The 26,637-nt window shown below is 54.3% G+C and overlaps 3 protein-coding genes across 5 annotated transcripts in view; 1 reads left to right on the plus strand and 2 right to left on the minus strand.

Moving 5' to 3' along the window:
- Positions 1-2,500: 2,500 nt before the first annotated feature.
- Positions 2,501-9,685, minus strand: LOC132079824 (sestrin-3-like). Of its 3 annotated transcripts, none has more exons than XM_059482642.1 (9): positions 9,531-9,685; positions 6,651-6,854; positions 6,269-6,451; positions 5,917-6,153; positions 5,696-5,807; positions 5,395-5,513; positions 4,862-5,052; positions 4,424-4,568; positions 2,501-3,903 (listed from the first exon to the last, which is right to left on the minus strand). In XM_059482642.1, the coding sequence occupies exons 1-9, from the start codon at positions 9,594-9,596 to the stop codon at positions 3,814-3,816; spliced, it is 1,347 nt and encodes a 448-aa protein (XP_059338625.1). In that variant the 5' UTR covers positions 9,597-9,685; the 3' UTR covers positions 2,501-3,813. The 3 variants fall into 3 exon arrangements, with proteins under 3 accessions (XP_059338625.1, XP_059338624.1, XP_059338623.1); XM_059482641.1 differs by having other exon boundaries at positions 5,410-5,531; XM_059482640.1 differs by having other exon boundaries at positions 5,395-5,531.
- A 1,215-nt stretch (positions 9,686-10,900) lies between these two features.
- IL2RG (interleukin 2 receptor subunit gamma) lies at positions 10,901-14,591 on the minus strand. The gene is made up of 8 exons (XM_059482643.1): positions 14,439-14,591; positions 13,520-13,610; positions 13,097-13,284; positions 12,834-12,976; positions 12,567-12,729; positions 12,024-12,129; positions 11,871-11,955; positions 10,901-11,770 (listed from the first exon to the last, which is right to left on the minus strand). The coding sequence occupies exons 1-8, from the start codon at positions 14,527-14,529 to the stop codon at positions 11,567-11,569; spliced, it is 1,071 nt and encodes a 356-aa protein (XP_059338626.1). The 5' UTR covers positions 14,530-14,591; the 3' UTR covers positions 10,901-11,566.
- Positions 14,592-16,008: 1,417 nt separating this feature from the next.
- MED12 (mediator complex subunit 12) overlaps positions 16,009-26,637 on the plus strand; it is a 34,941-nt gene continuing 24,312 nt past the window's right edge. The window contains exons 1-10 of the mRNA XM_059482625.1: positions 16,009-16,235; positions 16,572-16,676; positions 17,497-17,688; positions 19,341-19,500; positions 20,055-20,230; positions 20,502-20,612; positions 21,178-21,432; positions 23,347-23,493; positions 23,780-23,879; positions 25,809-25,945. Coding sequence (XP_059338608.1) covers positions 16,137-16,235; positions 16,572-16,676; positions 17,497-17,688; positions 19,341-19,500; positions 20,055-20,230; positions 20,502-20,612; positions 21,178-21,432; positions 23,347-23,493; positions 23,780-23,879; positions 25,809-25,945 — 1,482 coding nt within the window. The 5' untranslated portion in view covers positions 16,009-16,136. The remainder of the gene's footprint in view (positions 16,236-16,571; positions 16,677-17,496; positions 17,689-19,340; positions 19,501-20,054; positions 20,231-20,501; positions 20,613-21,177; positions 21,433-23,346; positions 23,494-23,779; positions 23,880-25,808; positions 25,946-26,637) is intronic.

Below are 26,637 nucleotides of genomic sequence, written 5' to 3' on the forward strand. Positions count from 1 at the left end.
ACTCTAAGGAGCTGTTAAGGGTCCTGCTTCAAGATTTAACCCACTTTACAAAAATGGGGATTTAGGAGGAGATCCTTAGGGGAACTCTCAGCCCCTCATCTGTTCCTTGGGTACTTAGGGCTTCTTGCAGGCACATTATGATGGGTGCTCTTGGAGACACAAAATGCCCAAGATTTTGCAGTTTGGATCAAAGTGAATGTGTTCAAAACTTGCCTCACAACAGTGAGGCAAGTTTACCTCTTCGAGCATTGGCCTGTGCCATTTAAGCATTGCCAAGGAGAATAAAATGGGACCTGAATGCCTTGTCTCAGGGTTGCTTTTGATGAGTGTGACACTGTCTTTAGTAGCCACCAAGAGTCCTGCTGTGTTCTGTCATTTCAGTGCATTGTGTTTGCACCTTTTTTGCAGTCTTGGACACCTCGTAGCTCTCCCAGCTTGTCCCCATAAGTGTTTTGGCCTGTGGGTAGTTGTCTGCAGAACAGCAGTACATGAAGCCAGTGCAAAAAGAGCTTTTCTGCTCAGCTGGGTTTCTGGCCACAGTCCTGCTTTGCCTCCAGCCCCTGCTGGTTGATGAATACCTGTGTGCCACCAGGGATGGGCCCACGTGTGGAGGCCCATCAGTGGGAAAGGCTCTGCCCTCTGCATGTCTCCTTTGTGGTGGTGTGTGAGCAAGGAGGGCTGGGGCACAGGGAGATGGTGGGTGCACACTGCCTTCTCCTGAGCTGTTATTTCCCCTTCAGAGCTGTGTAAGAGCAGCAGCCAGAGCCCTGACTCTGACTGGGTGGGTTGTAGGAGCTGTGGCAGTGCCATTGCTGCAGTGGCACTTGGTGTTGTCCATGGGCTAGGACACCATTTCTCCCACCATGCAGCTTGGGTATGGCTCAGCTGTTACAAAAGCAGTCCTGGCTGCACCTGCCAGCCTTCATTCTGCTACAGGCTTTGTAAGAAACTCAGTTACTGCTTTGGGCATGTGCCTGCATCCTCCCCTGGGTAATCCCCAGTACAGTCAGTGTCCCAGCTCCCATTGCAGGATCTCCTGGAACGTTCCTGCAGAGGAACTGGCTGACTCGACAGCTGCCCTTGCTTCAGGCTCCCACTTACAACAGGTGGCTTCATTCCCCTTTTGTGGCTGCTCTCTGGAGCCTGCAGTCTGTACTCTGGCAGTTCTTCCAGCCACAGAGCAATAGGGAGGAAAATCCTGGCCCAAGCACATGAAGGATGCAGGGCCCACCAGGACAGGGACCCAAGCACTGAAATTGCCAGACTTGTGGCATGCTGTGTGTGACTGCCTGCAGCCTCTCCTGGCCTTGCCAGCAGCTCTGCTTGTTTCTGGTCAGGCTTGAGAAAGCATGGAGCCTTTCATCTTACTGGTGTGGCTGGTATTTTGTGTGTAAGCTGGAGTGTGTGGCAGCTCAAGGCCAGCCCTTAGTGCAGGTGTAGAGATGAGGTAAAAGGAGCCAGCATCACATCACCTGGGGTAGGCAGCCCCTCACCCCAGCCACAGCCACGCTGTCTCTGCCTTGTCCCTTTCCTGGCCAGCACGGGGTGGTGGTGGGAGCAGGCTGGGAGCCAGCCCAGGCTGCCCAGCACTGCAGGTGCTCTGCCAGCGTCACCAGCAGTGAGCCCTGTGGGGACCTGGCTGCTGTGGCTCATCCCAGCCCTGCAGGGGATGGAGCTGCTGTTGCAGGGACAGCAGGGAGTCTGGCAAGCTGGCTGGCACTGTGGTTAACCAGTGCTACCCCTGGCAGCCAGCAGCACACCCAGCTGCCTGGTCCCTGCCCAGCCCTCCCTGGGGCTGAGTGATAGCATAGCAGGCAGGCCCAGCACTGTCTAGCCAAGCCTGGTGGCAGCTGTCCCAGCACCAGTCATGCTTGCACTGGTGTCACTGTTCCAGCACCAGTACTGACTCAGCTGGTACTACCCAGCACCAGTTGTCCTGGCCTTTTACTGCCCAAGCACCAGCTTGGCCCAGTACAAGCTGGCCTGGCCCCAGTGGAGGGAAAGCAGCAGCAGCATGGATCAGGAAAAAGCTGATCCTGGTTCCTGGCCTTGCTCACTGAGTGTCTGCTTGGGAGTGTGAGCAAAATGCTTCTTCTTCAGCTGCAGAAGCAGCACCCCCACCTTGGCCATGTGTGACCAGGTACCAGCCAGCTCCTTCCTTTGGCACACTCCATTCCTCCTTGCTGGAGTGCCACAGCCCCTTGAAAAACTTCCCTCTTTTCCTCTCAAACACACAATGCTGCAGCAGTTGCTTATCTGAGCATGGCAAGAGGACAGAGCTGAGCTGAACAGGATAGGTGTAGCCTCAGTGACCAGCTGCTGGCCATGGACCAGAGCTGTCAGTGCATGACCCCAGCCTGGCTGAGAACGTTGGGTTTCCTGACACTTGGGCCATCTCAGTGCTGTGCTCAGCCAGACATTGGCTGTCCTGCCTTCACAGCAACCATGCAAGTCTGGATCCCCTTCACAAAATCTAGCAGAAATAAAGCACACATCCATGTCAAACATAATGTATTTATAGCAAAAATAGGCTTTTTCTGTAGCTTCCATACACAAGGTTTTCTCCCCGTATATTTACGCAGTAAACAGGTCGACTGAAGCAGCGTGCACTGGCTGACTCGACAGCTGCCCTTGCTTCAGGCTCCCACTTACAACAGGTGGCTTCATTCCCCTTGGTGGCTGCTCTCTGGAGCCTGCACTGGTGCCCTTGTACCTCTCCAGCCAGGGGTTGTGGCACAGGCAGGGAGCAGCTCAGGGAGATGGGAGGAATGGTGGTGTAGCCCCCCAGGCAGAGGGCAAGGCTGGTGGACAGGCTGCCTCTGTTCAAATGGGGCAGTCCCAGGAGTGCCCCCACCCCACATTGAAGGAGAAGCTTCCTGTAGCTTACCTGTGCTGACCACAGGCTCCTCCACCATGCTGTTAAGCAAGTGTCTGGGCACAGGGCCTCAGCCCTCTCATGGTGGTAAGAAGATACAAAATACATTAACTCAAACAAATTAACAAGCCTCCCTTGTTTCTCCTGCCTCTCTGCTGATGGGAAGCAGAGGAGGGGCTTAGGACTGCCAAAGGCCCCAGCAGAAATCTCCAGTGCCTGAACACTGTCAAAGAACCTTCTCATCCCGCTGTCAGAGAAGGCAAAGCACGAGGATGCTCTGCCAGCAAGAGCTTCACAGTTTGGAGTTTGCTGGGTCATGTCTTGTCCATCCCAGAAGGGTTTGGCACATAATCCTAAAGGACATAACACGCAGGCAGCAAGTGCATCCCCTTGCTGAGCTGGGGAAGGGCCCTTGCTAGGAGCCAGCACTCTTGCTGCCTAGCCCTGCAACTCAGAACATTGCAACACACCCACATGCTGCCCCCACTGTTCCCAACTGAGGGACACCACGCCACTGAGGACAGGTGCCCAAGTGTGGCTTTGCAAGCAGAGCAGCCACTGCAGCACAGGGAAGGAAGCCAGCGGTCCCCTCTGCCCTCCCTGTGCCACCGAGGCTCCCACAGCACCCAGGCAAGGAGCATCCCTCTAATCTGGCCCCAGTCCCCTCCCCACTTCCCTCTCCCCCATGTTTTTGGCAGTCCTCCTTGGACATGTTCAAGTCTCCAGCATCTCAGCAGCACGGACTTGCCTCACAGTTTGGTAATTGCACATAACAGGGCCACTCAGTGACCCCCACAAGGCGGGGGGGAACCAACAAAAAGGAACAACAGAGTCAAGTGAACTAAATCGAGGAATCCCTCGCCGTCGGTCCCAGCGTGAGGGTCCCACACGAGTCCAGGGACAGAGGAGGCTGCCGGGCCCTGCAGCAGCTCCAGCATTTAGGAGATCATGTACTGGGTGATGGCCTGCAAGGCGTACAGCAGCTCTGCCTGCATCCGGGCTTCCAGGATCAGCAGGTTCACGTGGACCTGCAGCAACACAGAGAGGCTCAGGCAGCTGAAGTGTGCTGTGCTCAGCGGTGCAAGCAGCTGCCCACCTGGGCAATGAGTCTTGTCATCAAAATGCCACCAATTTTTCCAGCTCAGGCAGCTCCCCTTTTCCCCTCCCTGCTTCCCAGAGCTGTGTGCCAGGGAGTCCCCTGCCTACTTGGCACCAGCATTCCAGGCTGGCAGCAGCACAGTCCCCAACACCCACAGCAGCTGCTCCTGTGAGTTACAGCTTGAAAGAGGGCTCGCCAGGAAGCACTTAGCACTGGGGTAATGACCTTGAAGATGCCTGGGCTGCTGGTGCACCTGGCCTCATCACAGTGGGCAGCCCCATGCCACACTAAGCCCAACTCCTTACAAACAGCCAGTTTCCATCATCCCCCCCACCTCAGACTGGTTTGGTGGCTCAAAAACCTCCCATATACCTCACAAAGCACCCCAGCTTGCAGCCCCTGCCCACTCTCAGCCCCAGGCAGTCAGAGCCAGGGGCCAGCTATCCCACCTTTTCACTGTGCTTGAACTGCTTCCAGAACCTGTCAAACATCTCTGAGTTTGTCTTCTCTGGGTAGCAGGTTACAGTTTTAATGTAAACTTTGAGCATTCGCTCCAGGAGCTGATTCACTTCTGCATAGTCATAATCATCGTACCTGTGGGGAACACAGGGGGGAGTCACAGCCAGCACCTTGCCCGTGGCCTGCCTGGGGCATGGCACATCCACAGAGCAGGGGGGCACATGGCAACATCCACCAGGCACCAAAACCCTGCCCCAAAGCCCTGGCCAGAGCAGTTCAGTATCTGTTCCCTGCCTGTCTCAACATGCAGGCAGGGGATTCACCTCTGTCCCTTCTCCATGCTCATGTGGATGACAGACTGAGTGCCCTCCCCTCCCGCCTGAGTCAGCTCAGTTTTCTCCCCTGGACCATGAGGTTGGTTTCCCTACCTAATGCCAAACATGCAGTGGATGTAGTTCCAGATGCCCCGCTTGAAAACAGAGGGTTCACAGCCCTGCCGCTTGGCCATGGCACTGCTCTGCAGACCATCCACCATCCGAAACTTCTCATCCAGGAGATGCCCAATGTCAGAGTACAGCCGGTTGACCAGTGAGAAGCCATGGTCTTCCCAGGAGTAATCCTGTTGAGCACAGAAAGAGGATTTTTGCAATTTCAAAAAGGAGCTTGGAGCATGTTCCCAGGAAGAAGGCCTGGAGACCTTGGGAAGCAGAAGAATTCAGTGAATATGCTCTGGAGGTAGCTCTGCCCAAACCACATCCCTTATCAAGCAGCTTTTGAATGATTTTTACCCTTGCCTCCAGGATGGCCATGTGAAAAAAATCATCAACTCTTGGGGACAGAAGTCACCTCCCTCTTCCCAACCCTAGTGGGGCAGGGCCAGTCTGCATGGGCAACTCTGCCAGTATTTATGGGAGGGGAGGGGAGCCCAAGCTGCTGCCCACCCAGAGAGCAGGAGTCTTACCTGGACTCTGAATACCTGTGTCTGATCCTCATCGCGCCGGGCAAAGTCTTGGTATCCAAAGTCAGGGTCCTGCATGTAGCACGCAAGGTTGGTGGCACCGGTGACTTCCCCGTCAGTATCTGCAAGAGGGGAGAGCCCTGCAGCTGGGTCAGAGCAGAGCTCAGCTGCCCTGCTCCCAGCCACATCAACCAGCCCTTGCTCTGCCCCTCTGAACCACACATCATGGAAAATGTAAGGCATAGAGGAGCAACAGACACACAGGGATGCCACATGAACTCCCACCCTGCTCCCTGCCCCTCACCTTCCTCTCGGTCCTGCTGCAGCAGCCTCATCTCGTCCCTGCCCTCAGTCTCCACATGGATCCGCTGCATGCGTTCCCGGAGGGAATCCAGCTCCATGCAGGAGTCCAGGGACTGCACAGACACAGGCCTGGGGGTGAGGGCAGCACTCCCAAGGGCATCCCCCCACACCTGCACAGCCACCCTGTCCCCCCATCCCCTGCCCACCCACCCTGGGGCTCACCCGCTTGCGGTTGATGCGCAGCAGCTCCTGGCCGTAGCTGTTGCTGGCAGTGGCCTCACAGAAGCACTGGTTCCCGAGTGACAGTGGCTTCAGCACGCCCCGGCCCCCCAGCCCCTCGTCCTGCTCGCAGCCACAGCCAAAGACAAAGCTGGCAAGTGCGTGGCAGTGTGCCAGGAGGACGACAGCGTGCACCAGCTCTGCCAGTGACCAGCTCCACTCGCTGATCTTCAGCAGCTTCTGCAGAACACGGACACACCAGCAATGTGACACATGGGCAGGGTGCTGGCAGCCCCTGGGGAGGCTGCTGTCCCCACTGCCATCCTGGTCCCTGGCTGAGAGCCCTTCCCAGTACCTCAATGTGCTCCTTGGTGATGAGCCACGGCCGGTGTGCCAGGATCTTGTTGATCTCGTTGAGGTTGCGGAGTTTGGGGGGGATGAATTCGAGGCCGCGCAGCCACTGGGGGTCCCCCCCTGCCCGCAGGAACTGCAGCACGTGCAGGTTCACCAGGTACCGGCACTGGTGCCGGGCTGCTGCCTGCAAGAGCAGCACATCAGCATCACTGCCCCAGCAGGACAGGCCCCCACACCCACTTCTCACTCAGCCTCCAGGACATTGTGATTTTGGCCTCTGATGAGAAGCCCAGGGCACAGGCTGTGTCTGCTGGAGGTTAAGGAGAGCCCCACAGGGCTGAGCAGAGCCCCCATCCCCTCTGGCAGGTCCCAGCAGGGCTCACCATGATGGCGATGTAGTGCCGGCAGTCGAAGGGCAGGGGGCCGTCCATGTGCATCAGGTAGTGCTGTGTCTTGAGGAAGCTGTCCAGGTACTGGGGGTGGTATCCCATCTGCTGGGTCACCGCCTCCAGCCGCCCTCGGCTTGCCAGCACCTTCACAAAGAGGAACTGGGGGCACTCAGGGTCACTGCTGGACATCTTAACTACCTGCAGGAAACAAGCTCTGCTTAGCTCTTCCCAGAGCAGCCCCTGCTGCAGCAGCACACCCCAGCTAAGGCCAGGCTCTGCAAGAGGCAGAGATCCCTCTCCCAGCTAGGTGCTGCCAGAGGGACTCTCACAGCTGTCACACAGAGCACTGCTCAGTGACACAGGTAGCAGGAGGACAGGTAGCAAGACACACAGCTTGGTCTCTGTCTGGGAGAAGGCTCTGCGTGGTGAGCAGAACCAAAGGGCAAACCAGGAATAATGTTCCTTGTAGTGGTGCAAGGCCAGATCAGGAGAAACACAACACAAAATACATTCCAGAATGGACAGCCCATCTGCCAGCATGGAGCCCTCCTGCCCAGTACCAAGATGTGAGAGAGCTGTAGAAACAGCAGAGGGGCTCCCAGCCTCCTGCCCTGGCAAGCCAAGAGGCAAACCATGGCCTGGTACCTTCCATGTGATCAGAAGCACACAGAAGAGCTCCCCACATGTTGCCCAAGCAGACAGCTTGGGAGGGCATCCTGCAGCACAGAGCACAGCTCTGTGCCCACCAGAGAAAACACAGATGGGCAGCTTGGCAAGACACAGACACCCCCAGCAATGCCCGCACCAGCCTGGCACCAGGGTCCAGCACAGCTCCAGCCCCTCCTGAGAGGGTGGTGGGAACAGAGGGCAGGGATGATGGAAAGATGCCCAGGCAGCTGCCATGCTCCAAGGACCGTGTTGCCACAATTCCCACCTGACAGCACCTGCACCCTGCCCACCCCAGAGTACGGGTACAGCAGGTGCTACCCGTGTCACACGGGAAGCCACAGCTCCTGCTCACATGTGGGAGCCCAGCAGCACCCCTGGATACAAAGGATGCATCTCGGCTCCCAGGCTTGAACTGAAATCTCTCTTGGGAAATTCTGGCCCTGTCTTGTTCCTTCCACCTGTCTCTCCAGTGCAGTCACCCAAAGGCTGGCTGGTGACTGGAGCATGGGAACAATGGAGAAAACCAGGAAACCAGGAGCACTTCTGCAAACCACCAAAGCTCCAGGGTGCCTGGCAGAGCAGCCAGGGGTGAGGGGCAGACAGCAGGGGTGAGCTGTGTGGCAGCACAGAGCAGTTGCACCCACACAGGCAGTGCAGGAAGCAGCTCAGGCTATTTTCCACCATCCTGCACTTCTGGTGAAAACACCATCGCTCAAGTAACAAAAGGTTTACTTGACATTTAGAGTGTCCTCTTCACTTCCTCTGGTAAAAGGGGTCCACAAAACCCCAAAAACTCCTATTAAAATGGAAAGATGAAAAGCACCAGCTTCTCTGATCGACAGGAGAAGATGAAAGCCAGAAGTGACCTGCAGAAGCCTCCTACCAAGTCCCTCTGCCTGGGGAAATGAGATGTTGTGAGGACACCCAAGGGGCTACAGCCCTGGTATTGTCCTGGAGGGCTGAGGTGGAGGAGCCAAGGACCCTTCCACTTATTGGGAAAGGTGGTCCCAGGAAGGAGCTGTGCAACCATGGCTCAGCCTTTGGTGCTGCCAGCTCTCCTCACTCCGTTTGTCCAGGTGATGACGGAGCAAGCAACCAGGCAGATGTGTCTTAGAAGGAGATGATGAAGGAAGGGGGGGATGGAGGCGCAGAACAGCCACCTCCTCGGCTCTCAGCCCCTGGCCAGGCTGAACTGCCCACTACCAAAGGCACCAGCTCAGCCCAGGGTGTCTCCTACCGGCACCGCCTGCCACATGCCCTCAGTTCTGCCACCCCAACCTCTCGCTTGGCCCTAGTGGCACCTTCCTCATCCTCCTCGGCCACAGCCCTCCTCCTCCTCCTCCCGGAGTGCATCCACTCGCACTCCCGGGCTGTGGGAGCATCGCCTCCCTCCCAGGGGAACCTTTCTGTGTCCGGGCCCCCCGAACTCTTGACAGGCACCTCAGATGCGTACCCGCCGTACCCACCGTACCCACCACCGACCTCGTCCCCTCCCCGCCCGGCGGACCCCGGGGGAACGGTGCCCGAGGCTCCCGGCCGGCAGCCGTGAGCACATAAAGCAGGCAGGAGGTTGAGGAGCCCGGACAGCGCCGGGATGTGCGGGAGAGGGGCCGGCGGACCCCGCCGTGCTCCCCGCCCGGCCGGGGCTCATCCTTTCGCCCGGTGAGACCGCGGCTCCGCCGGTACCGGTGGCTCCTCCGGTAACGTTCTCTGGATACGGTGCCGCGGCAGCACCTCTGGCCCGGCCCTTGTGCCTGGGCATTCGAGAGGACAGGGGAAGTCCGAGTGCCTGCGGCAGGGACCCCTCCGGCGGTGCCGGCGGCCGGTACCCGGGGCCCCATTGTGCGGGCGGCGGCGGCGGCAGCGCCCCCGGTGAGCGGCGCGGGCAGTGCAGGCGGAGAGAGAAAAACAAGTTTGATTGGCAGTGATGGAGCCACGGCGCCTCCCGCATCCCGCACAAAGGGGACGGGGACGCCACCGCCGCATCGGGACCGGCACCAGCACCGGCACCGGGAGTAGGACCAGGACCAAGACCGAGCCGCCGGTCGCGGCATCCCGAGAGCACAGCCCCGCCGGTCCCGCGCACGGCCAGCGGGCATGCCCCGGCCTGCTGGTGCCCTAGCCGTGCCGGCCCGGTGGCGGCGAGCAGGGCTGAGCCCGGTGCTCCTGTACGGGCTCCGGTGGTGGCGGCGGGGCGGGTCCTACCTGCCCCGGCAGCCGCTGGCATCGGCTTCCTCGGGGGTGCTCCACGCTCTGGGGACACACGATCATGGTGAGCCCGTGCCGTGCCGAGCGCAGTCCCAGTGCCCGCTGCCCGCTGCCCGCTGCCCGGTGCCGGTGCCCCCGCCCGGTGCGGCCGCCGGCAGCGCAGAGCCGGCACCGCGGCAGGCAGGGGGGCGGGCCCGCCTGCGCCAATCGCCGCCGCCAGGGGGCGGCCGCCGCCGCACCACGTGGGCAGGGCTGGAAAGTTACCGGGGCCGGGCGCAGGCCCCGCCCACAGCGGGGTGGGCGGGGCTCGGGGTGCCCCCGCCGCTGGGGGGCGCTGCCGCCTCGCCGGGGCACCGCGGGACGGGCGGGGAACCAGGCCGTGACCCCATCCCGGGCCCGGCCGTGACAGAGCCCGGCTGTGCCAGGGCCCGGCTGTCCGAGGGTCCGGCTGTGCCAGGGCCCAGCTGTCGGAGGGTCCAGCTGTGCCAGGATCCAGCTGTCTGAAGGTCCAGCTGTCTGAGGGCCTGGCTGTGCCAGGGCCCAGCTGTGCCATGGTCTGGCTGTGCCAGGGCCCAGCTGAGGGTCCCACTCTTCTCTCAAGCAAGCAGTGATAGGATGGGAGGGTGTGCTCTTACGTGCCTCTGCCAGGGAAGGCTGAGGTTGGATATCAGGAGGAATTTCTTCCCAGAAAGGTTGATCAGACATTGGATTAGACTGCTCAGGTAGGTGGGGGAGTCTCTGTCTCTGGAGGTGTTTAAGGAAAGACTGGAGGTGGCACTCAGTGCCGTGGTCTGGTTGACATGGTGGAGTTTGGACAGAGGTTGGACTCAATGATCTCCAACGTCTTCTCCAACATAATTGATTCTGGGATTCTGTAAGAGCAGCTGCAGGGGACTGCAGTCAGTGTTGGCCAGAAAGGTCTGCTCATCTGCAGGGACAGCAGCAGTGGCTGAGGGCTGCAGGTGGCCGCAGAAGTGGTTGGAGAGTCCAGAGCAGAGCCCATTGCCCAGTGAGGTCACAGCACATCCCCAAGTGTGCAGGGAGCCCTGTGAGGCAGCCAGGAGGGGACCCATCCATGTGCTCGATGTTGGCTGATGAACATGCTGCCACTGTGGGACAGCAGGACTGGCCCCTGCCTCACTGTGTGTGAGAGGTCAGAGGTGCTCAGAGCTGGGGCTCCAGTGGTGCTTTCCTCAGACCCTGCAGGACGAGCCTGGGCAATCCCCTGGTGGGCAGAGCTTTAGTGTCACCAGAACTGGGGACACAGGGGAAGGAGCAGCGAGGCCTGGGGAACTGCCAGGATGACACAGGGGCTGGCTGGCTGAGCCAGCACAGGCAGGACACAGGAACAACCACAAAACCACGGATGAAAGGCAAAGAGGAATTTTATTCTCATTACCTCACCAATTGCAGGACCCCCCCCAGGCAGCACCCAGGCACATAAGCAGGGATGCAGGCACTGTGGATCTTGGGCCACCCTAGAGGATCACTGAACCTGCTGGTTTTGACTGTTTATCAAGGATTTGTGCAGTTGTGGTTTACCACTGTGATCTGATCTTTCCCACAGCAGGCCAGGAATCTCAAGCATGTTAAATAAGGTGCCACTAAGTCTATCACAGGCCTGTGTTATCTAAACACAAGTTCTACTTACTGAATACACAAAGCTAAACAACATGAGTATGGTATATGTGTTTTCCCTACATCAGCTGCAAGGCACTTGAGCGTGTTTACAATCTTTCTTGTCTATCTTTCCTTATTTTTCCACACTTAGACCCCTGGGACTCCTCATCCTCTGTGTCCCCATCACTTGGCTAGTGGCACCTGCCTGCTTAGCTGCAGCTGCCCTCACCAGGACACATCCCTGGGTGTGCTTGTGGGCACCTGGGAGCAGGGAGAGCACTTGGCAGGAAGCAAGACCGGGGGTCCAGGGCATTTGGCAGAGAAATGGCAGGAGCAGGGAGCAGGGCCTGAGGAGCAGTAAGGTTTGGCAGCAAAGCTGTGGAGAATGGGGCGTGCAGGGGTGCAGGAGTGTGTCACAGCCTCCCATAGCTGTTCTGGTAGGGGCTATGCTCACTGGGGGCGGCTGGGGGCCCAGGCATTGGAGGTGGTGCATGGTTGCTGCTGTCCCAGAGGGGCTCATGGCTGTCCTTGGGTGGCAGCTCAGTCACATAGCAGATGTTCTCGCTGTAGTTGGGCTTGAAGCTCTCCACAACATCTTTGGGGACTCCAGTCCATTCCTCCAGGGAGCAGAGCAGGGTGAGAGAGCTGCCACCCAGCCCAGCCCCAACCCCACACAGCCAGGGTGAGCCCAGGGCAGGGCTGCCTGTGCCACCTTACCTGGAAATTGCCGTTGTGGGTGATGAACAGCTCATCAAAATTCTTGCTGGGGTTGGGAATTCGGGGCATCAGGATGACCCAGACCCTGTGCAGGAGAGGTGTGTTAGAGGGAGGAGCCCCAGTGCTGCTGCCCAGGCAGCTCCCCACGCTCACCTCTCCATGCGCACCAGCAGGATGACAAGCACCAGCAGCAGCAGGCAGGAGGCAATGGGGACCAGAACCGTGCGGATCCCAAACCAGTACAGATCCTCCACCGTGCCTGGAAGGAGAGGGGTGACACTGATCCCCAGACAGCAAGCACACCGCCATGGCAGCCAGGTGGGACTGCAGGTGGCCCTGCGTGGGTGGCCATGGCATTGTTCATGGCAGGGCTCAACTGGGAACAGAGCATGGAGAAGGGGCCTGTCCCCAAGCACTGCCATCCTGTCACCATAACTAGCTGGTGACCCTGTCCTGGCCCAGCCATTCCCTCCAGTGCTAAGAATCCCCTGGCAAAATTCAGCAGGTCCCACTGGTGGGGTATGTTTTGCTTCCAGAAGTACAAAGGATGCTGCTGCCAGCACCCCACATGCCCAGATGGGTCTTGTCCCTAGAGCTGCTGCCTCAGGCCATTCTCTACTTGCTTGGCCATCTCTCACCTGCTGAGCCCTGCCATGCTCCAGTCCATCCTATCCCACTGCAGCCCTCAGAACGTACCCTTGCTGGTGGAGTTGCTGCCCCAGATGACAGGAACGCTCCACTCGCTCCAGAGCTGGGTTGTGCCGCAGAAACTGTTGATCTTGCTGCGCACATAGAAGGTGTAGGACTTCTCATAGTCCACGCTGGGTAAGGAGAAGACACCTCCATTCACCGAGAGCTCCTGCAGAGACACAAGCCCTGAGCTGCTGGCTGGGACCACCTTGGAGGCTGGTGCTCAGCTCAGCCCAGGCACAGCCACAAGGGTGCCATGCCCAGGGCTCTCACCGTCCAGCTGGTGTCCTTGTTGCTCTTGTACTTGACAGCGTGCTTCAGGCACCCGTTCCTGGGGTAGGGGGAGGCCCAGGTGAGCTGCAGCTGGTTGTTGCTCATGTTGTGGAGGGTCAGGTTGACAGGCGCCTCTGGTTTCACTGCGAGGGACAAGTGATGCCTAATGAGGGCTGGCCCCATGGCCAGGGCCCTGCTGCCAGCTGGGAGCCCCCAGGGGAGCTCTGAGAACCCACAGGGGGGGTCCCCCCACCACTCTGTACCCAGGTCCTGCAGCTGCATGTTCTTTCTGGAGATCTCCAGGGTCTTGCCTCCAACGCTGGCATTGATGAGAACATGGAAAAGCTGGAACTGGATGAGCTCGTTCTTCTTGAAGTAGCAGCCGACCCTGACACCCTGGTGCTGCAGGTACTGCTTGCACTCCACTGCCTTGTCAGACGTGTTCTTGTACCTGTGCCACACTGGGTTACCAGGACTCTCCAAGGCCTCACATGCCCCAGCCCTCACCAGGACCCCCTCCCCAGCACATCCCACCCTGCTTGCTCTGGAGACAGAGCCTGCCCCACCCTGGGCTTGGGGAGCAGGAGAGGCCTGATGGACCAGCAATGCTGGCAGCAGCCTCCCTGCACAGGGACCCAGTGCTGGACACTCTGCTGTAGGACTGGCCATGGGGCAGGGGCACCTACCAGTAGAAGAGGGAGTAGTTGACTGTGGGCATCTCTTTGTTCCCCCACGTGCAGTTCATGTACTCCTCGTTGAAGAGGACACACTCCACTCCTGCAAGCAACAGACACTGCTGGGCATGGCAGTGGTGGGTGGCTGTGCCAGGGCCCAGGGGTGCACCAGAGAGACATGGCACATGCCAGATCCCCACGGATCCCTATGAATGTCCCTCTGTGCGAACCAAACAAGCTCATCAGCCAGCACTGCAGGGGCAGAAGAAAGCCATGGTCGAGCTTTCCTGGGTTCTAATGTAACACAATGGAGCAAACAGGCTGCTTCTACACCTGGAGATGGAGGGCACCTTCCCACCAGCCCAGGAGGTCCAGGGATACAGAGGGGCTTTTTCCACAGAAAGCTGTTGTTTTACTGACAGCCAGGCAAGGAGTGCATTTTTTCTCTGAAAACAGTGGCTGGGATGAGAGTGCCAGGTGGAAAGAAACGCCTTTGTGTCCTGTCCCCTTCCTGTGCACAGCACTACTGACGGACCAGGAAGGAAAGGGCAGCTGGTGCAGATCCACTGACCATCCTGTCCAACACCCTCACATGGCACAGGCCAATAGGATCTGCCAGTAGAGTGATGGGGCAGGAGCACTCCCAGGGGGCTGGTGGGGTCAGAAATGCTCCAGCACTGCAGTGGGCACAAGGACACCCCAACAGGGCTCCCTGGTACAGCCTGACCCTCCTGGCAGCCCCACTGCAAGGGGCCATACAGGTGCTGCAGGTCCTGGGACACATCAGGGGTCGCAGGGTCCCTGGTGTGTGCCACAACAGCGCGCCAGCCCACACAGCCCCACATCCTGTCCTCGCCCGCCATCACTGGGAGCTCCAGTCCCCAGCCCCAACCACAAAAGGGGCCCGTGGCCTTCCCTTGTGCCCCTTTACCTGGCTGGCTGTCGGCAGCAGCAGCGTAGGGACCCAGCCCATACAGGAGGAGGAGGAGGACAGGCACGAGGAAGGCGCCAGGAGCCGCCATGGGGGCTGCTGAGCGGGGACGCGTGCGAGCAGCCTCGGCCAGGGCTGCCGGCTTCCGCAGCACTCTGCTTCCTGCCCACTGCACCGCCTGCGCCCGGCACCCTGCGTGCCCCTAGGGCTGCCTTGTGGGGCACTGCTCACTCCAGAGGGGACCCACGGCTCATCCCAGTGGGATCCCACAGCTCATCCTGGTGGAATACCACAGCTCATTCTGGTGGAATACCACAGCTCAACCCACTGCAACCCCGTAGCACATCCCAGTGGGACCCCATGGCTCATCCCAGTGGAACTCCATGGCTCATCCTGTTAAAAATACGTTAGAAACTGTTGTAAAATAGTTGATAGATTGTTAAGCATGTACTGTTAGTTTGGTTATTACATTGTCAAAGGGGTTAAAAGGGGAGTTATAAGGTGTACCATAACACACCTTAGGAAAGTGCACCACCCCCAAGTGAAATGAACCAGCCTGGACAGAGCTGTAATGGCCAATCGAGTGCCTTAAACCTTCGTGCACATGAAGGATCCAAAAAGAAACCAATCCAAAGGGACAAAAAACAGGATAAAAAGGGGCTTCTGACCCACTGAGTATGTGCCGTTCCACCTGGTACATCGCTACATCGCGGCTGAGCAGCCCCAGCGCCGGCGCTGCAGCATCCTCGGCGGGAACGCTCCTGCTCGGACCGCGGCCCCCTTGCTTTGGGCTTTACTTTTATTATAATAAATGCTGAAATCACTTTAGCCCCGGGAGCCTGCTCTCGTTTTTAACAATCGCACTGGGACCCCACAGCGCATTCCATTGGCTCATCCCACCGGGACAGTGTCACCTTCCCTGCTCAGTTCCCACGCCTCACACCTCCTGGACCCCCATTTCATCCTGCCGTGTTCCCGTGGCTCACGCTGTAGGGCTCACCGCCCGTGGGCTGCCCCAGGAGCATGGCTGGGATGGGGAGCCCAGCGCCCAGCCCGCCCGGATCCCTGGCAGCATCACGGGGAGGCACCGAGGCAGTGGGAGGGGGCGGCTGCAGGAGAGTCACAGCGGGGCTTGGTGCGTGTGACAGTACGGCCGGTATCCCTGGGGGCTGCTGCCGGTGTGGTGATGGCCGCACCGGGGGTGTTGGTGACCGGGGTCTGGGGGTGCCCCGGTACGGGGGTAGGGGGTGGTGTCACCCCTCTCCGGGCAAGGCACCGGCGCGGCGCCTCCGCTCGGGCTGCCCCGTCCCTCTTCGACACTTTCCGTCTTCGCTCGGAAGGGGTTCGGGCCATCCCGGCACTGCTCGGGACTCTCCTGCGGCCCTCAGCGCTTTTTGTCTTCGCTCGTCCCCGCTTCGGGGACGCTCGGTTCTCTCCGTTGACTCTCGGATCTCTCCGGCTGAGCTCGGTACTCTTCGTCTGTCCTCGTTCAGTCACAGCAGTACTCGGGTCTCTCCGTCAATTTTCGGCACTCTTCGGCAACATTCGGGCCTCTTCGGCGACGCTCGTGACTCTCCGTGCTCCTTCGGCCCGGCTTCGGCGGCGCCCACCTGCCCCGGCGCAGCGCGTAACGCGCAGGCGCGGGCGGCCCCGGCGGCCCCTGTTGTGGCCCGGCCGCCCCCGCCCGGCCGGCCCGCCATGGCGGCCTTCGGCGTCCTCAGCTACGAGCACCGCCCGCTCAAGCGCCCGCGCCTCGGCCCGCCTGACGTGTACCCGCAGGACCCTAAGCAGAAGGAGGTGCGGGGGCCGGGCGAACGTGCTGGGGGGACCCGGGGTGCAGGACCGCTGTGCCGGGGCCTGACCTGAGGGAGCGCCGGGTTAGCGGCGCGGGGCCGGGAGCTGGGCGAGGGGGCACCGTCCCACCGGGATCCCGGGGTGGGGGGCGCCGGCGGGCCGGGGGAGCCCCGGTTCCGTGTCCCGGCACTGCCCAGGGCGGTGCCTGGTAGCGAGGGCTGGCGGAGGTCGGGGGAGCAGCCGGGCCTCGCCTGGTTCAGTCCCCGCCGTGGGGACGGAGGCGGCGGCGGTGGGCGCGGAGGGGCCGGGCCGGGCCCTGCTGACCGTCCTTCCCCGCAGGATGAGCTGACTGCGCTGAATGTCAAGCAAGGCTTCAATAACCAACCGGCGGTCTCTGGGGACGAGCACGGCAGTGCCAAAAATGTCAATTTCAATCCGGCGAAGGTGAGAGACGTCCCGACGGTCGAGGGCGGGCTTGGCAGGGCAGGCGGCTGGATCCTGCACAGTCTTGGGTCTCGTTCCTTCCGTGTGTCGAGAACTAGGAGATCTTCCCCTTTTGTGTGGGTATTTTTAAGACTTGACCCTCCGTTTCTGTAGAATCCAAATTCTGCATTCGTTTAGAAGTGTGTCCCACCTCTGAGAGAGCAGGTTCTTGTCTAGTTCAGTGCATCTTAGGGGCAAGTCTGTGTCTGCAGTATTGGTTAAGCCAGCATCTAGGACTCCTTAAATTCTGCTGTTAAAGCACAAGGCTGTGATGGTAGGAGAGAGAAACTCCTTATTGGTTTGGTTACATGATAGCCATAGTAGAAGGAAAGTATGATTTCGTGAAACATCTGGAAGTTTAAAATGGGAGTTATATAATAGGCTTCAACTCCATTTTCCAGTCTCTGAAGTCAAGATGTTGACTTCCTGGCAAAACAACTAGTAATGACCTGGTTTGGAAGGCAATCAATAAGCACAGGATATTTGTTTTCCTTGGCTGACTTCTGTCGGAGGAGCCTTCTGTCTGGTTTGACAGGTATTTTTTTAAAGGGTTGTGTCCATCTCAACTTGAGTCCCTGCTTGATTATTGTATGAGTTGTCTAGACACATTAATCTCTGCAAGTATAACAAAGGAGTTATTGGCAGGTACTTTGTGTTTCAAAAGTTGATACTGGTGAGACTTCTGGTAGTAGTGATAAATGAGTGACAAATTTTAAGCACACTGATCAGGTCTTTGACCTCTGAAATGTAATGAATCCTTTTTTTTTTCCTTCTCCTCCAGATCAGCTCCAATTTTAGCAGTATTATTGCAGAAAAGCTACGGTGCAACACCCTGCCTGACACGGGCAGACGGAAACCCCAGGTCAATCAGAAGGATAACTTTTGGCTGGTGACAGCACGTTCCCAGAGTGCCATAAACAACTGGTTCACAGATCTGGCTGGAACTAAGCCCCTCACTCATCTTGCTAAGAAGGTATGTTACAGGAGAGGCAGAGAGTTTAATCTCTGCTTGTTTCTCAAGGTTTTCTGAAGGCTTTTACTGTTTGCAGAAGTTCCTTGTCTATACATCTTGTGAAGCTTTCAGCTTGCAGAGTGGATGTGGGATTTGTAGTGCCCTGACTGTAGTCATCCACACTTTGAGATCTGGTCTCTAGGCTGTTATTTTGAGGTGTGTGCAGCTTTGCCTTTTGGCTTGTAGGACACGACTGATTTATTTTCAGGTTCCGTTGTTTTTCCAAAGAGCTGCCACTGTTGCCTTTGGTCTGTTGTTTAGATTAGGACATTTCTGTTGTGGAGGGTTTCTCAAGTTCTCAAAAGTCTTAGTGAGAATTACTGAAAATAACCATCTAAATGACTTCCCAGACTTCTGCTGCAGTGAGGTGTTTCTGCTTTTCAGCAGAGTGGAGTACCTGTGCTATCACTTGGTCTTGGCCAGGCTACAGTATTTCTATGCCCTGGAGTTTAGGGGTAGATATTCCCCTTATAGCTGTGAATTCTGTAGAGTATGAAAAAGGGTCTTACTCTGGCATTTTATCAGGCCTGATAGCAAGGGAGATAGCTCTCTCTCAGGGGTGGCATACAAAAAAGTGCTTGTCAGTGTGGTATGCACTGTGGAAAAATCATAACTCCCAGTTGCAAAATGATCTGAGTCATTCCTGGGGGGAAAATAAAGTAATCAGATTTTCCCAGTATCTGACTCTTTATAAACTTAGTCCTTCTTTGTGTTTTGACCATCAGTTTCCTGAGGTCATGGTAAAAGCTTGAACCTTTCAAGGTTTTCCCCTGTTTTCCTGCTATGAGCTCCATCCATTTTTGTGAACTTGGATGTGAAAGAGTGACTGTCAGTAGCCAGGTAGTCTGACTTTGAGGCATCAGAGAGTAATTGGGAAGGATGTAGGAAACATAGCATAAATGAACATCAGTAATTTGGGGACTTGAAGATACCTGCCAAATGGACCTGGTTTTTGTGAATTTTTTTCATTCCTCTGTGAAAACACACATACTTTCACTCTCCAGAGTATTGTGTGGAAATGAGCCCCACAGCTGTACTTTTCCCTGTGATGTGTTACTGTCTCCTGGTTTATAGTCCTGCAGCCTGATGATTTTACTGGTATCCTCCTATATTGTATCTTGAATTTTGAATCTTGGATTAATGAATTCCTTCCTGCTATGTACTCAGCTCCCTGTTTCTCTGTCTTCTGTTGAGTACTCATGATATTGTGAGATTTCTGTAACCACTTGGTTTTGTATACAAAGTGAAGAGTCCTTCCTTCACTCTGCATGGCAGATACTCTGTTACTGACTCAGTCTGTATCTTTCATAGCTGTTGATGTGCTCTCTGGAGGATAACTTCCAAGATGTTTGCAGGATTCAGGGCATGGATTTACAGTGGTGTGATTATATGTTCTGTCTTCTTTCAATTTGTTTTGTTTCTGTTTGTACTGAAATGCAGCTCTGGTACTGTTGCTTTCTGACCACAAGTGAATTTTGGCAGCAGGTTTTTTTGAGGTAGAGGTACTGTGTTGCTCTGTTGCCTTTTTACCTTTTTCATACTTGCAGCAGGTATAGCTGCTTTAGCTGCTTCATTTATTCCAAGTTCAGTTTTCCTTCTCTATTTCATCACAGGTGCCCATCTTTAGCAAGAAGGAAGAGGTTTTTGGTTATTTGGCCAAATACACTGTTCCAGTAATGAGAGCAGCGTGGCTCATCAAAATGACCTGTGCCTATTACGCTGCCATCACGGAAACGAAGGTGAAAAAGCGTCATGTCATTGATCCCTTCATTGGTAAGCACTCTGTGGGCTGCACTGCCTTTGGCCAGCACAGCTGTTTCCTTCTAAGCCTGCTCTTGCTTAGTAAGAGGTAGTCTGGAAATCCAAATGAACTTGTTTCCTGCTGATAAGTCCTTGGGTTCTGATGTGAGTAACTGAGTAACAGGGCCACCTATGAAAGTACACTGAAAAATAAAGTCTTAGCAGCCATGGATGCCTTACTTTTCTTTCTCCCTGTTAAGTTCTACTGAGCTCCTTTGCTGCCTTACCATTTTCTTCCATACAATGATTGTAAAGTTGTAATTTAGTAATGACTGATTAGCTACTTCCCAAGTGAGTATGTACATTTCCCAGAGAATTTTGGTATGTTACTCCCTGTTTGTGTTCCCAGTTTCATTAAACATTACTGGATCCAACATCTTTGCATCCTGGCCTGCTCCAGATTGCTGTGGTCTAGAAGAGTTCCCCTGACTGTGTTCTGGTTTTTTTTTGCTTTCCACCTATGCACCATCCTGATTCTTTCCTGCTCCTCTTTGCCACAGTGCTCACTGCTAACCTCTTTTCTCCAGAATGGACACAGATCATCACCAAGTATCTGTCAGAGCAGCTGCAGAAAATTGCAGAGTTCTACAGACAGCTCCCAGGGCAAGGCTGTGGTTCACCATCAGGACCAATGCCCCAAGAGGTGGAACAGGCTTTGAAGCAGTGGGACTACAATGAGAAACTGGCTATGTTCATGTTCCAGGTGAGGGACTGGTGGGAACTGCTGGGTTGGTGTGAGCAGAGGAGGGAAGGGGGAGTGGATGCCACATGATTTATTTCTGCAAGATGCTCTCTTTCCTAGTGAATAGACCAGATGCAGTTTTGAGCTCAGTAATAGGACAGGGGTAGCACAGAACTGTGAAAACTTCCAGACTAATTTCCACTGTTGGAGTGCAAGGCGGTGCTGCTCAGCCTTGCCTTAGTGGAGGTTACTTCAGCTTTCACCCATTTGCTCTGCTTTTATCTGTGTGCAGGATGGCATGTTGGACCGGCACGAGTTCCTCACGTGGGTCCTGGAGTGCTTTGAGAAGATACGGTCAGGAGAGGATGAATTTCTGAAAATGCTCCTTCCTTTGCTGCTGCGGGTGAGAAATGCACTCTCAGCTTGCTTTAGGAGAGTGCTCACTTCTGCTTTGGCCATCCCCTTCCTATTGGATAAGGAATAATGAGCTGTTTTGCACCAAGAACACCAGGGAGTGTCCCTGTGAGCATCCTTCTTAGCTCATGCAAGGATGTCTTTTTGGTGCTGCTCTTTTCCAGTTTTTATTCTCCTTTATCCTTTTTTCCTGCACTGGACTTGGTAATCCCTGCCCATGCCACAGCTGTGATAGTTCCACTGGCTGTGTACCAGTACATGGAAACTGCTTTTTTCTTTCTTTCTCTTGTAACAGATTCTGGGCAAATGTTTGAAGCTCTGGGAAGGCTGGGTGTGGGTACATTTTTACACATTAAGTCATTGCCAGAGAACATTTCAAGGCTTTTTCTGATGCTTAGTAGCCAGTGGGTGATCCATGATGCTAAGGAGCTCTCTGCAAAAAAGAACTGCCTCTTGAAGGCAGTGTCACACAGTGTAGTACATTGGGAAGGTCGGGGTTTTTTGTTGTGTTCTTGTGACAAGGATGTTTGCCCCTCCTTCCATGTTCCCTGCAGTACTCTGGAGAGTTTGTGCAGTCTGCGTACCTGTCCAGACGTCTGGCCTACTTCTGCACCCGCAGGCTTGCCATGCAGCTGGATGGTGCTGGTGGGCACCCACCACACATCCTGTCTGCCCAGACAGGGAATGCTCTTCCTTCAACTCCCACCCCTCAGCCAGCTGCAGGGAATCCTCCTCCCAGCCCTTTCAGCGACTTACTGCTGTGCCCCCAGCACCGGCCGGTGGTGTATGGGCTCAGCTGCATCCTGCAGGTACGTTTCAGTGGTGGTGATCCTGGGGTCAGCAGGGACAGTTTGTGTGCCATCACAGAAAAATCATTACAGTCTGAGTCAGCAGCTTTGTGAGTACAGAAATAGCAAACCATGATTATCTCTGCTGATGTGTTACAGAGCTTTTGTCAGACAGTGCTGTAGCAGTGCCCTTGACTGACTTGCATAAGAAAAATGATTTGGAATAGAGCCTTTTGCTCTACTCACAGGTGCTCCACATGGCTGGGAAAGCTTTACAAAAGAAGGGATGAGGAAGAAAGAAAGGGTTATTTCCCATGTGTATATCAATAACAGGTTTTCATCCAGGAGAGGAAATTATGCCAGAAATGAAAGTGCTTTGTAATTTTGTCAACTCTTAAAAACAAACATCCCCCTCATCAGAAAAAAGTTCCCACAGAACAAAAAACCAAAAAAACCAGCCCACAACCAAGCAGCACACACAAGAAACAGCCCCTCCTACTTTATGGAAGAATGTGGTGATTTAGGAGTGGTAGCAGGCTGTAAAAAGGAACTACTCTAAACTCATAATCTTTGTAGGGGGATTGATTAAATGTTACATTGCAATAAAAGGGCAAAGTTGCCAAAGCCGTACTGATAGATGTTCAAAGAACTGGTGCTGTTGTGACACTGTGGGATTCAGTTCTCAGTGTCCTTGTGTCAGAAAGAGGCAATTTCTGTTCAGTGTGTGCATTCATTCATGATTGTGTTTTTCTCCTTCAAGAGGAGAGTGACTAGGTGAGGTGGGTCCATGCAGGAGTGGAGATTGTTTCTTCCAGGGGAGAAAAGACTTGTTAAAGCAGAGAAGGTTCCAGAGAGTGCAGAATGGAGCAGGAGTTGAAGAGGAAGAGAGCACAAAGCTTGGGAATCTGCTGCTCAAGAGAGGAACTTGAGAGGAAGGAGCCCTGGCAGGATCAAGAAGCAGCCAGCCAGCTCTCAGAGAAAAAGAGGAAAAGAAAAATTCTATAGTACAGTTGGCTAGAAGTAAGGACCTTTCTAGAAGCAAGGGCTAGAGAGCAATGCAGGGTTATAAATAACCATTTTGCATTAAGTCTTGTTTGCTTTCTGGTCAAGACGTTTAGAGGGTTTGTTGGGTTTTTTTCCTATTTTCTATGTGATAAAACATGTCTCTAATATAAAAATCCTGTATTTGGAGAGTTGCTTTAGGGAAAATAGATGAGCATATGCACCTCAAAGGTTTGTCTGATTTGGAGTTCAGGCACAACCTGCTTAAAAAGTTGACGTTGGTAAATAATAGTCTGATCTTTAGTATGTCTCAGTGGAAACAGGCACATTTCTAAGGATTTCCATAATTCTAAGAATGTGCATAATAAACCTTTGCTGATGTTCTCAAGATAAGCAGATTCTTTGGTTTGAGAGTCTAAAACAGCTTTGTGAGCCAGAAAATGTAGGGGAATATCATAGGAGTTGTTTAGTGAAGTTTTGTCTGTGTTTATTTGAATGTACAAGCTCATAAAAGAATGAGAATGCATATACCATGGTATTATTACTATAATAATCAGACTTGTGATTATCAAACAAAATGGTTTCATTAATTTAGGTCTGTTACCTGATGTTTCTTCTCAGACTTTACACTTGATGACAGTTGTAAGTCGCTAATGTAAATGCCCCTTCTGGACCATGAGGGTTGGATTGTGCATTGGGGCTGTGAGTTTGTAGGATCCAAAGGGTTTGTCAGAGCTTAAAAAAAATTAAACCAAACAAAACCAACCCACCCAGATAGTAAATATGCTGTAGAGAGGATAATGAGTGCCTTGGTAATACGATTAAGTAGTGGTTAGTTCTGTAGATGTACATGTAATTGTAAAACAATTAAATGTAACTTAATTGTTTTGACCTTAATTTGCTCAGTGATACTGACTTTTCTGTCTGTTGCAGAGTATAATTCTGTGTTGCCCGAGTGCTCTTGTGTGGCATTATTCCTTGACTGATAGCAGGATAAAGACTGGCTCTCCATTGGACCACCTGCCTATAGCCCCATCCAACTTGCCCATGCCAGGGGGGAATTCAGCCTTCACACAGCAGGTGAGCTTCAGAAAAGGGAGCTCTTGTGGTTTGGGATAACAGCTGCATCTTAGCTCTTTCAGAATTTTCTTTTCATGTTGTGTGATAAGCAGATCTGGAGGTGCTGTGTCAATCCCTAGGAATTAAGTGCTCTCATTCTGCTGTAAGCCAGCTAGTAATGTCCTTGGAAGATGGGCAGAATCTGACCTTAAGTGGAATTGCTGTCAGTCTCTTTGTTTTCTAGTAATTTTGTTCCCAGGACTTTGAAGGCATCTTTTGTGTGTTTACCCAAGTCCATTGTTTCTAGGTTCGGGCAAAGCTGCGCGAGATTGAGCAGCAGATAAAGGAGCGTGGCCAGGCTGTGGAGGTTCGCTGGTCATTTGACAAGTGCCAAGAAACCACAGCAGGTAACTTGCTGTAGGTTAAAGTTTGTTTCCCCCTGATCCATGTGCTATTCTGACAAAACTCCTGTCTGGCTATTCTTCTTGATTTTTTTCCTATTTACTATTGTTTGTATTTACTGTCAGCAGTAAGACATGGCTCTTTTTCTTTCTAGAGCAAAATCTTATAAGGGTCAATTTCTCCAGGTATAGGGGCAGTTTCTGTTACTAGGAGCTGGAAATATTTACCAGGGAACTGTACTCTTGTCAGTGTGCCGTGCTCTGATGCTTCTCCCTAAAATCTGCTGTTGGCCACAGTGAGAGTCAGGGTATTAAGCTGGATGGACCCCTGCCTGACTGATATAGCTTTCCTTGGGTAGTGAGCCCAAGCAATGAGCTCACAGAAACTTCTTATAGAATCATAGAATGGTCTGGGTTAGAAGGGACCTTAAAAATCAAATGGTCTCAATTCTCCTGCCATGGGTGGGCAAGCCTTCCCCTAGATCTGGTTGCTCGGGACCAATCCAGCCTGGCCTTGAACACTTCCAGGAATGGAGCATCCACAACCTCTCTGGGCAACCTGTGCCACACCCTCACAGGGAAGAATTTCTTCTTAACATCTAGTCTGAGTCTATCCTCTTTCAATGTAAAACCATTCTCCTTTGTCCTGCTCTTGTAAAAAGTTTCTCTCAGGATTTCTTGTAAGTCCATCTTAGTGTGATAGGTGACAGGTCACCCTAGAGCCTTTTCTTCAGGCTGAACAATCCCAGTTCTCTCAGCCTTTCCTCCTGGGAGAGGTGTTCCATCCCTCTAATCAACTTGGTGGCCTCCTCTGGACTCGCTCCAGCAGCTCCATGTCCTTCCTGTCCTGGGGAGCCCAGAGCTGGAGGCAGCACTGCAGGTGGGGTCTGACCAGAGTGGGGCAGAGGGGCAGAATCCCCTCCCTTGACCTGCTGGTCCTGCTGCTTTTTGGGCAGCCCAGGACACTCTTGGCTTTCTGGGCTGAGAGTGCACATGGCTGGGTCCTGTCCAGCCTCTCATCCCCCAGCATCCCTGAGTCCTCCTCTGCAGGGCTGCTTTCCATCTGTCCATCCCCCATCCTGGATCAGTACTGGGGTTGCCCTGCCCCAGGTACAGCCTTTGTACTTGGCCTTGTTGAACCCCATGAGATTCCCAGGGGCCACTGCTGGAGCTTCTCCAGGTCCCTGTGGATGTCATCCATTCTTCAGGACTATCAACCAAACCACTCAGCTTGTGTCATCTACAGACCTGCTGTGGGTGCACTTGATCTGTGTCTGTGTCACCACTCATCACTGATGTCCATTGGGACTCTGAGCCTTTGGTCACTACCATCTGGATGTGAGTGTCCAACCAGTTTCTCATACACTGAACAGTCCAGCATGCTGCTGCTGTGTAGGCCCTCCCATTGTCAGAATGAAACAGTATTTTGGTGGCAGCACCAGCCATGGAGCCATATTAGACTGGACCCATCTGTTTCTTCCAATGTCATTGCCTGTGAGTGGAAGGATAGAAGAGAAAATAATCTCTGCTCCAGAATCCCTTTCTAATGGTTGGTCCCGAGGTCCTGAAATCCCTTTTGATTGTTTTTGGACTACACTTGAGACTTCATCTCCTTCTGTGGGGGAGACCAGTAAGGTCTGAGGGCTGGACCAGGCTAGGAAGTTTCATGATTTCATGTCCTTAACCTGGGCACCAGGAATGCATCAGGCTTCCCTTAGAGAAGGGTCCATCTGGCATTTGGATAAAGGGTCCAAATCCTCTCTTCCACTTAAAAGAGAACCACCTACAACTACAACCCATCTTCCTTGTGGAACTGGTCTTGATATGAGGTGTAGGCGTTTCTGACCTTAGCTGACCTTGGCAACACATCTGCTGTTGCTCTAGTCTGTTGTACCAGGTGCTAAATACACATTTTTCTTTTCTGTTCTCTTCTAGGTTTCACAATTGGCCGTGTCTTGCATACCTTAGAAGTTCTGGACAGTCACAGCTTTGAAAGATCTGACTTCAGCAACTCTTTGGATTCCTTGTATAACAGGATATTTGGGCTGGGTCCAACCAAAGACAGTCATGAGGTGCTCTGGGACTTGGCTGCTGGGCCCTGGTCTTGGATGTGGCTGTGTTCTTGTTTATAACCACACTGTTATTGTCCTGTGTCTGCAGAGAGCTGACTAGGTAGTGGCCTTTGGCCAAGAGACATGATCTCCATTGAAAAGAATTGCATGCAGCTCTGTTAGGGAGGTACTAAAATGAGAAGGTGGGGTCTGTGCTCTAGAAAGTCCAACAAATAGATGTAAGCTTGAGAGAATTGATGAAGGAGGTCAGTCTGCATACCAGATTGGTGCTAAGGACTTGTTATGTCAGTACTAGCCTGGTCACATTTTGGGCTGGCTGCTGATTCCTGGGAGCTCCCAGTTCAGGTTCCTCTTAGCCTGGGAGCTGATGTATTTATGATGTGTAGGACCATGGTGCATCCAGTACTGCAGTAGTTCCTGAAGAGGGCAGGGCTGGCTGTTCATATACTTTGTATGAGGGTGTTGAGAAGTTGTGTTTTACTCAGTGCTGTGATTAGAGAGATGATTTTCTGAAGCAGAATCAGTCTGGAGATTTTTCAGGGGCTGTGGGCCTCACATTGCAGAATGCAGTCAAAACAGGAGGGCTCTAGCTTGACATGTGTCCTTCCTGTTAGGAGGAGGGGAATGTAGCAGTGTTCAGTCCCCGTTGTATGGAGAGCAGACCCACTGTTATATCTGCTCCCCTCTTCTGC

The sequence above is a fragment of the Ammospiza nelsoni genome, chromosome 15 (genome assembly GCF_027579445.1).
Source record: "Ammospiza nelsoni isolate bAmmNel1 chromosome 15, bAmmNel1.pri, whole genome shotgun sequence".
NCBI classification, from domain to species: Eukaryota; Metazoa; Chordata; class Aves; order Passeriformes; family Passerellidae; genus Ammospiza; species Ammospiza nelsoni.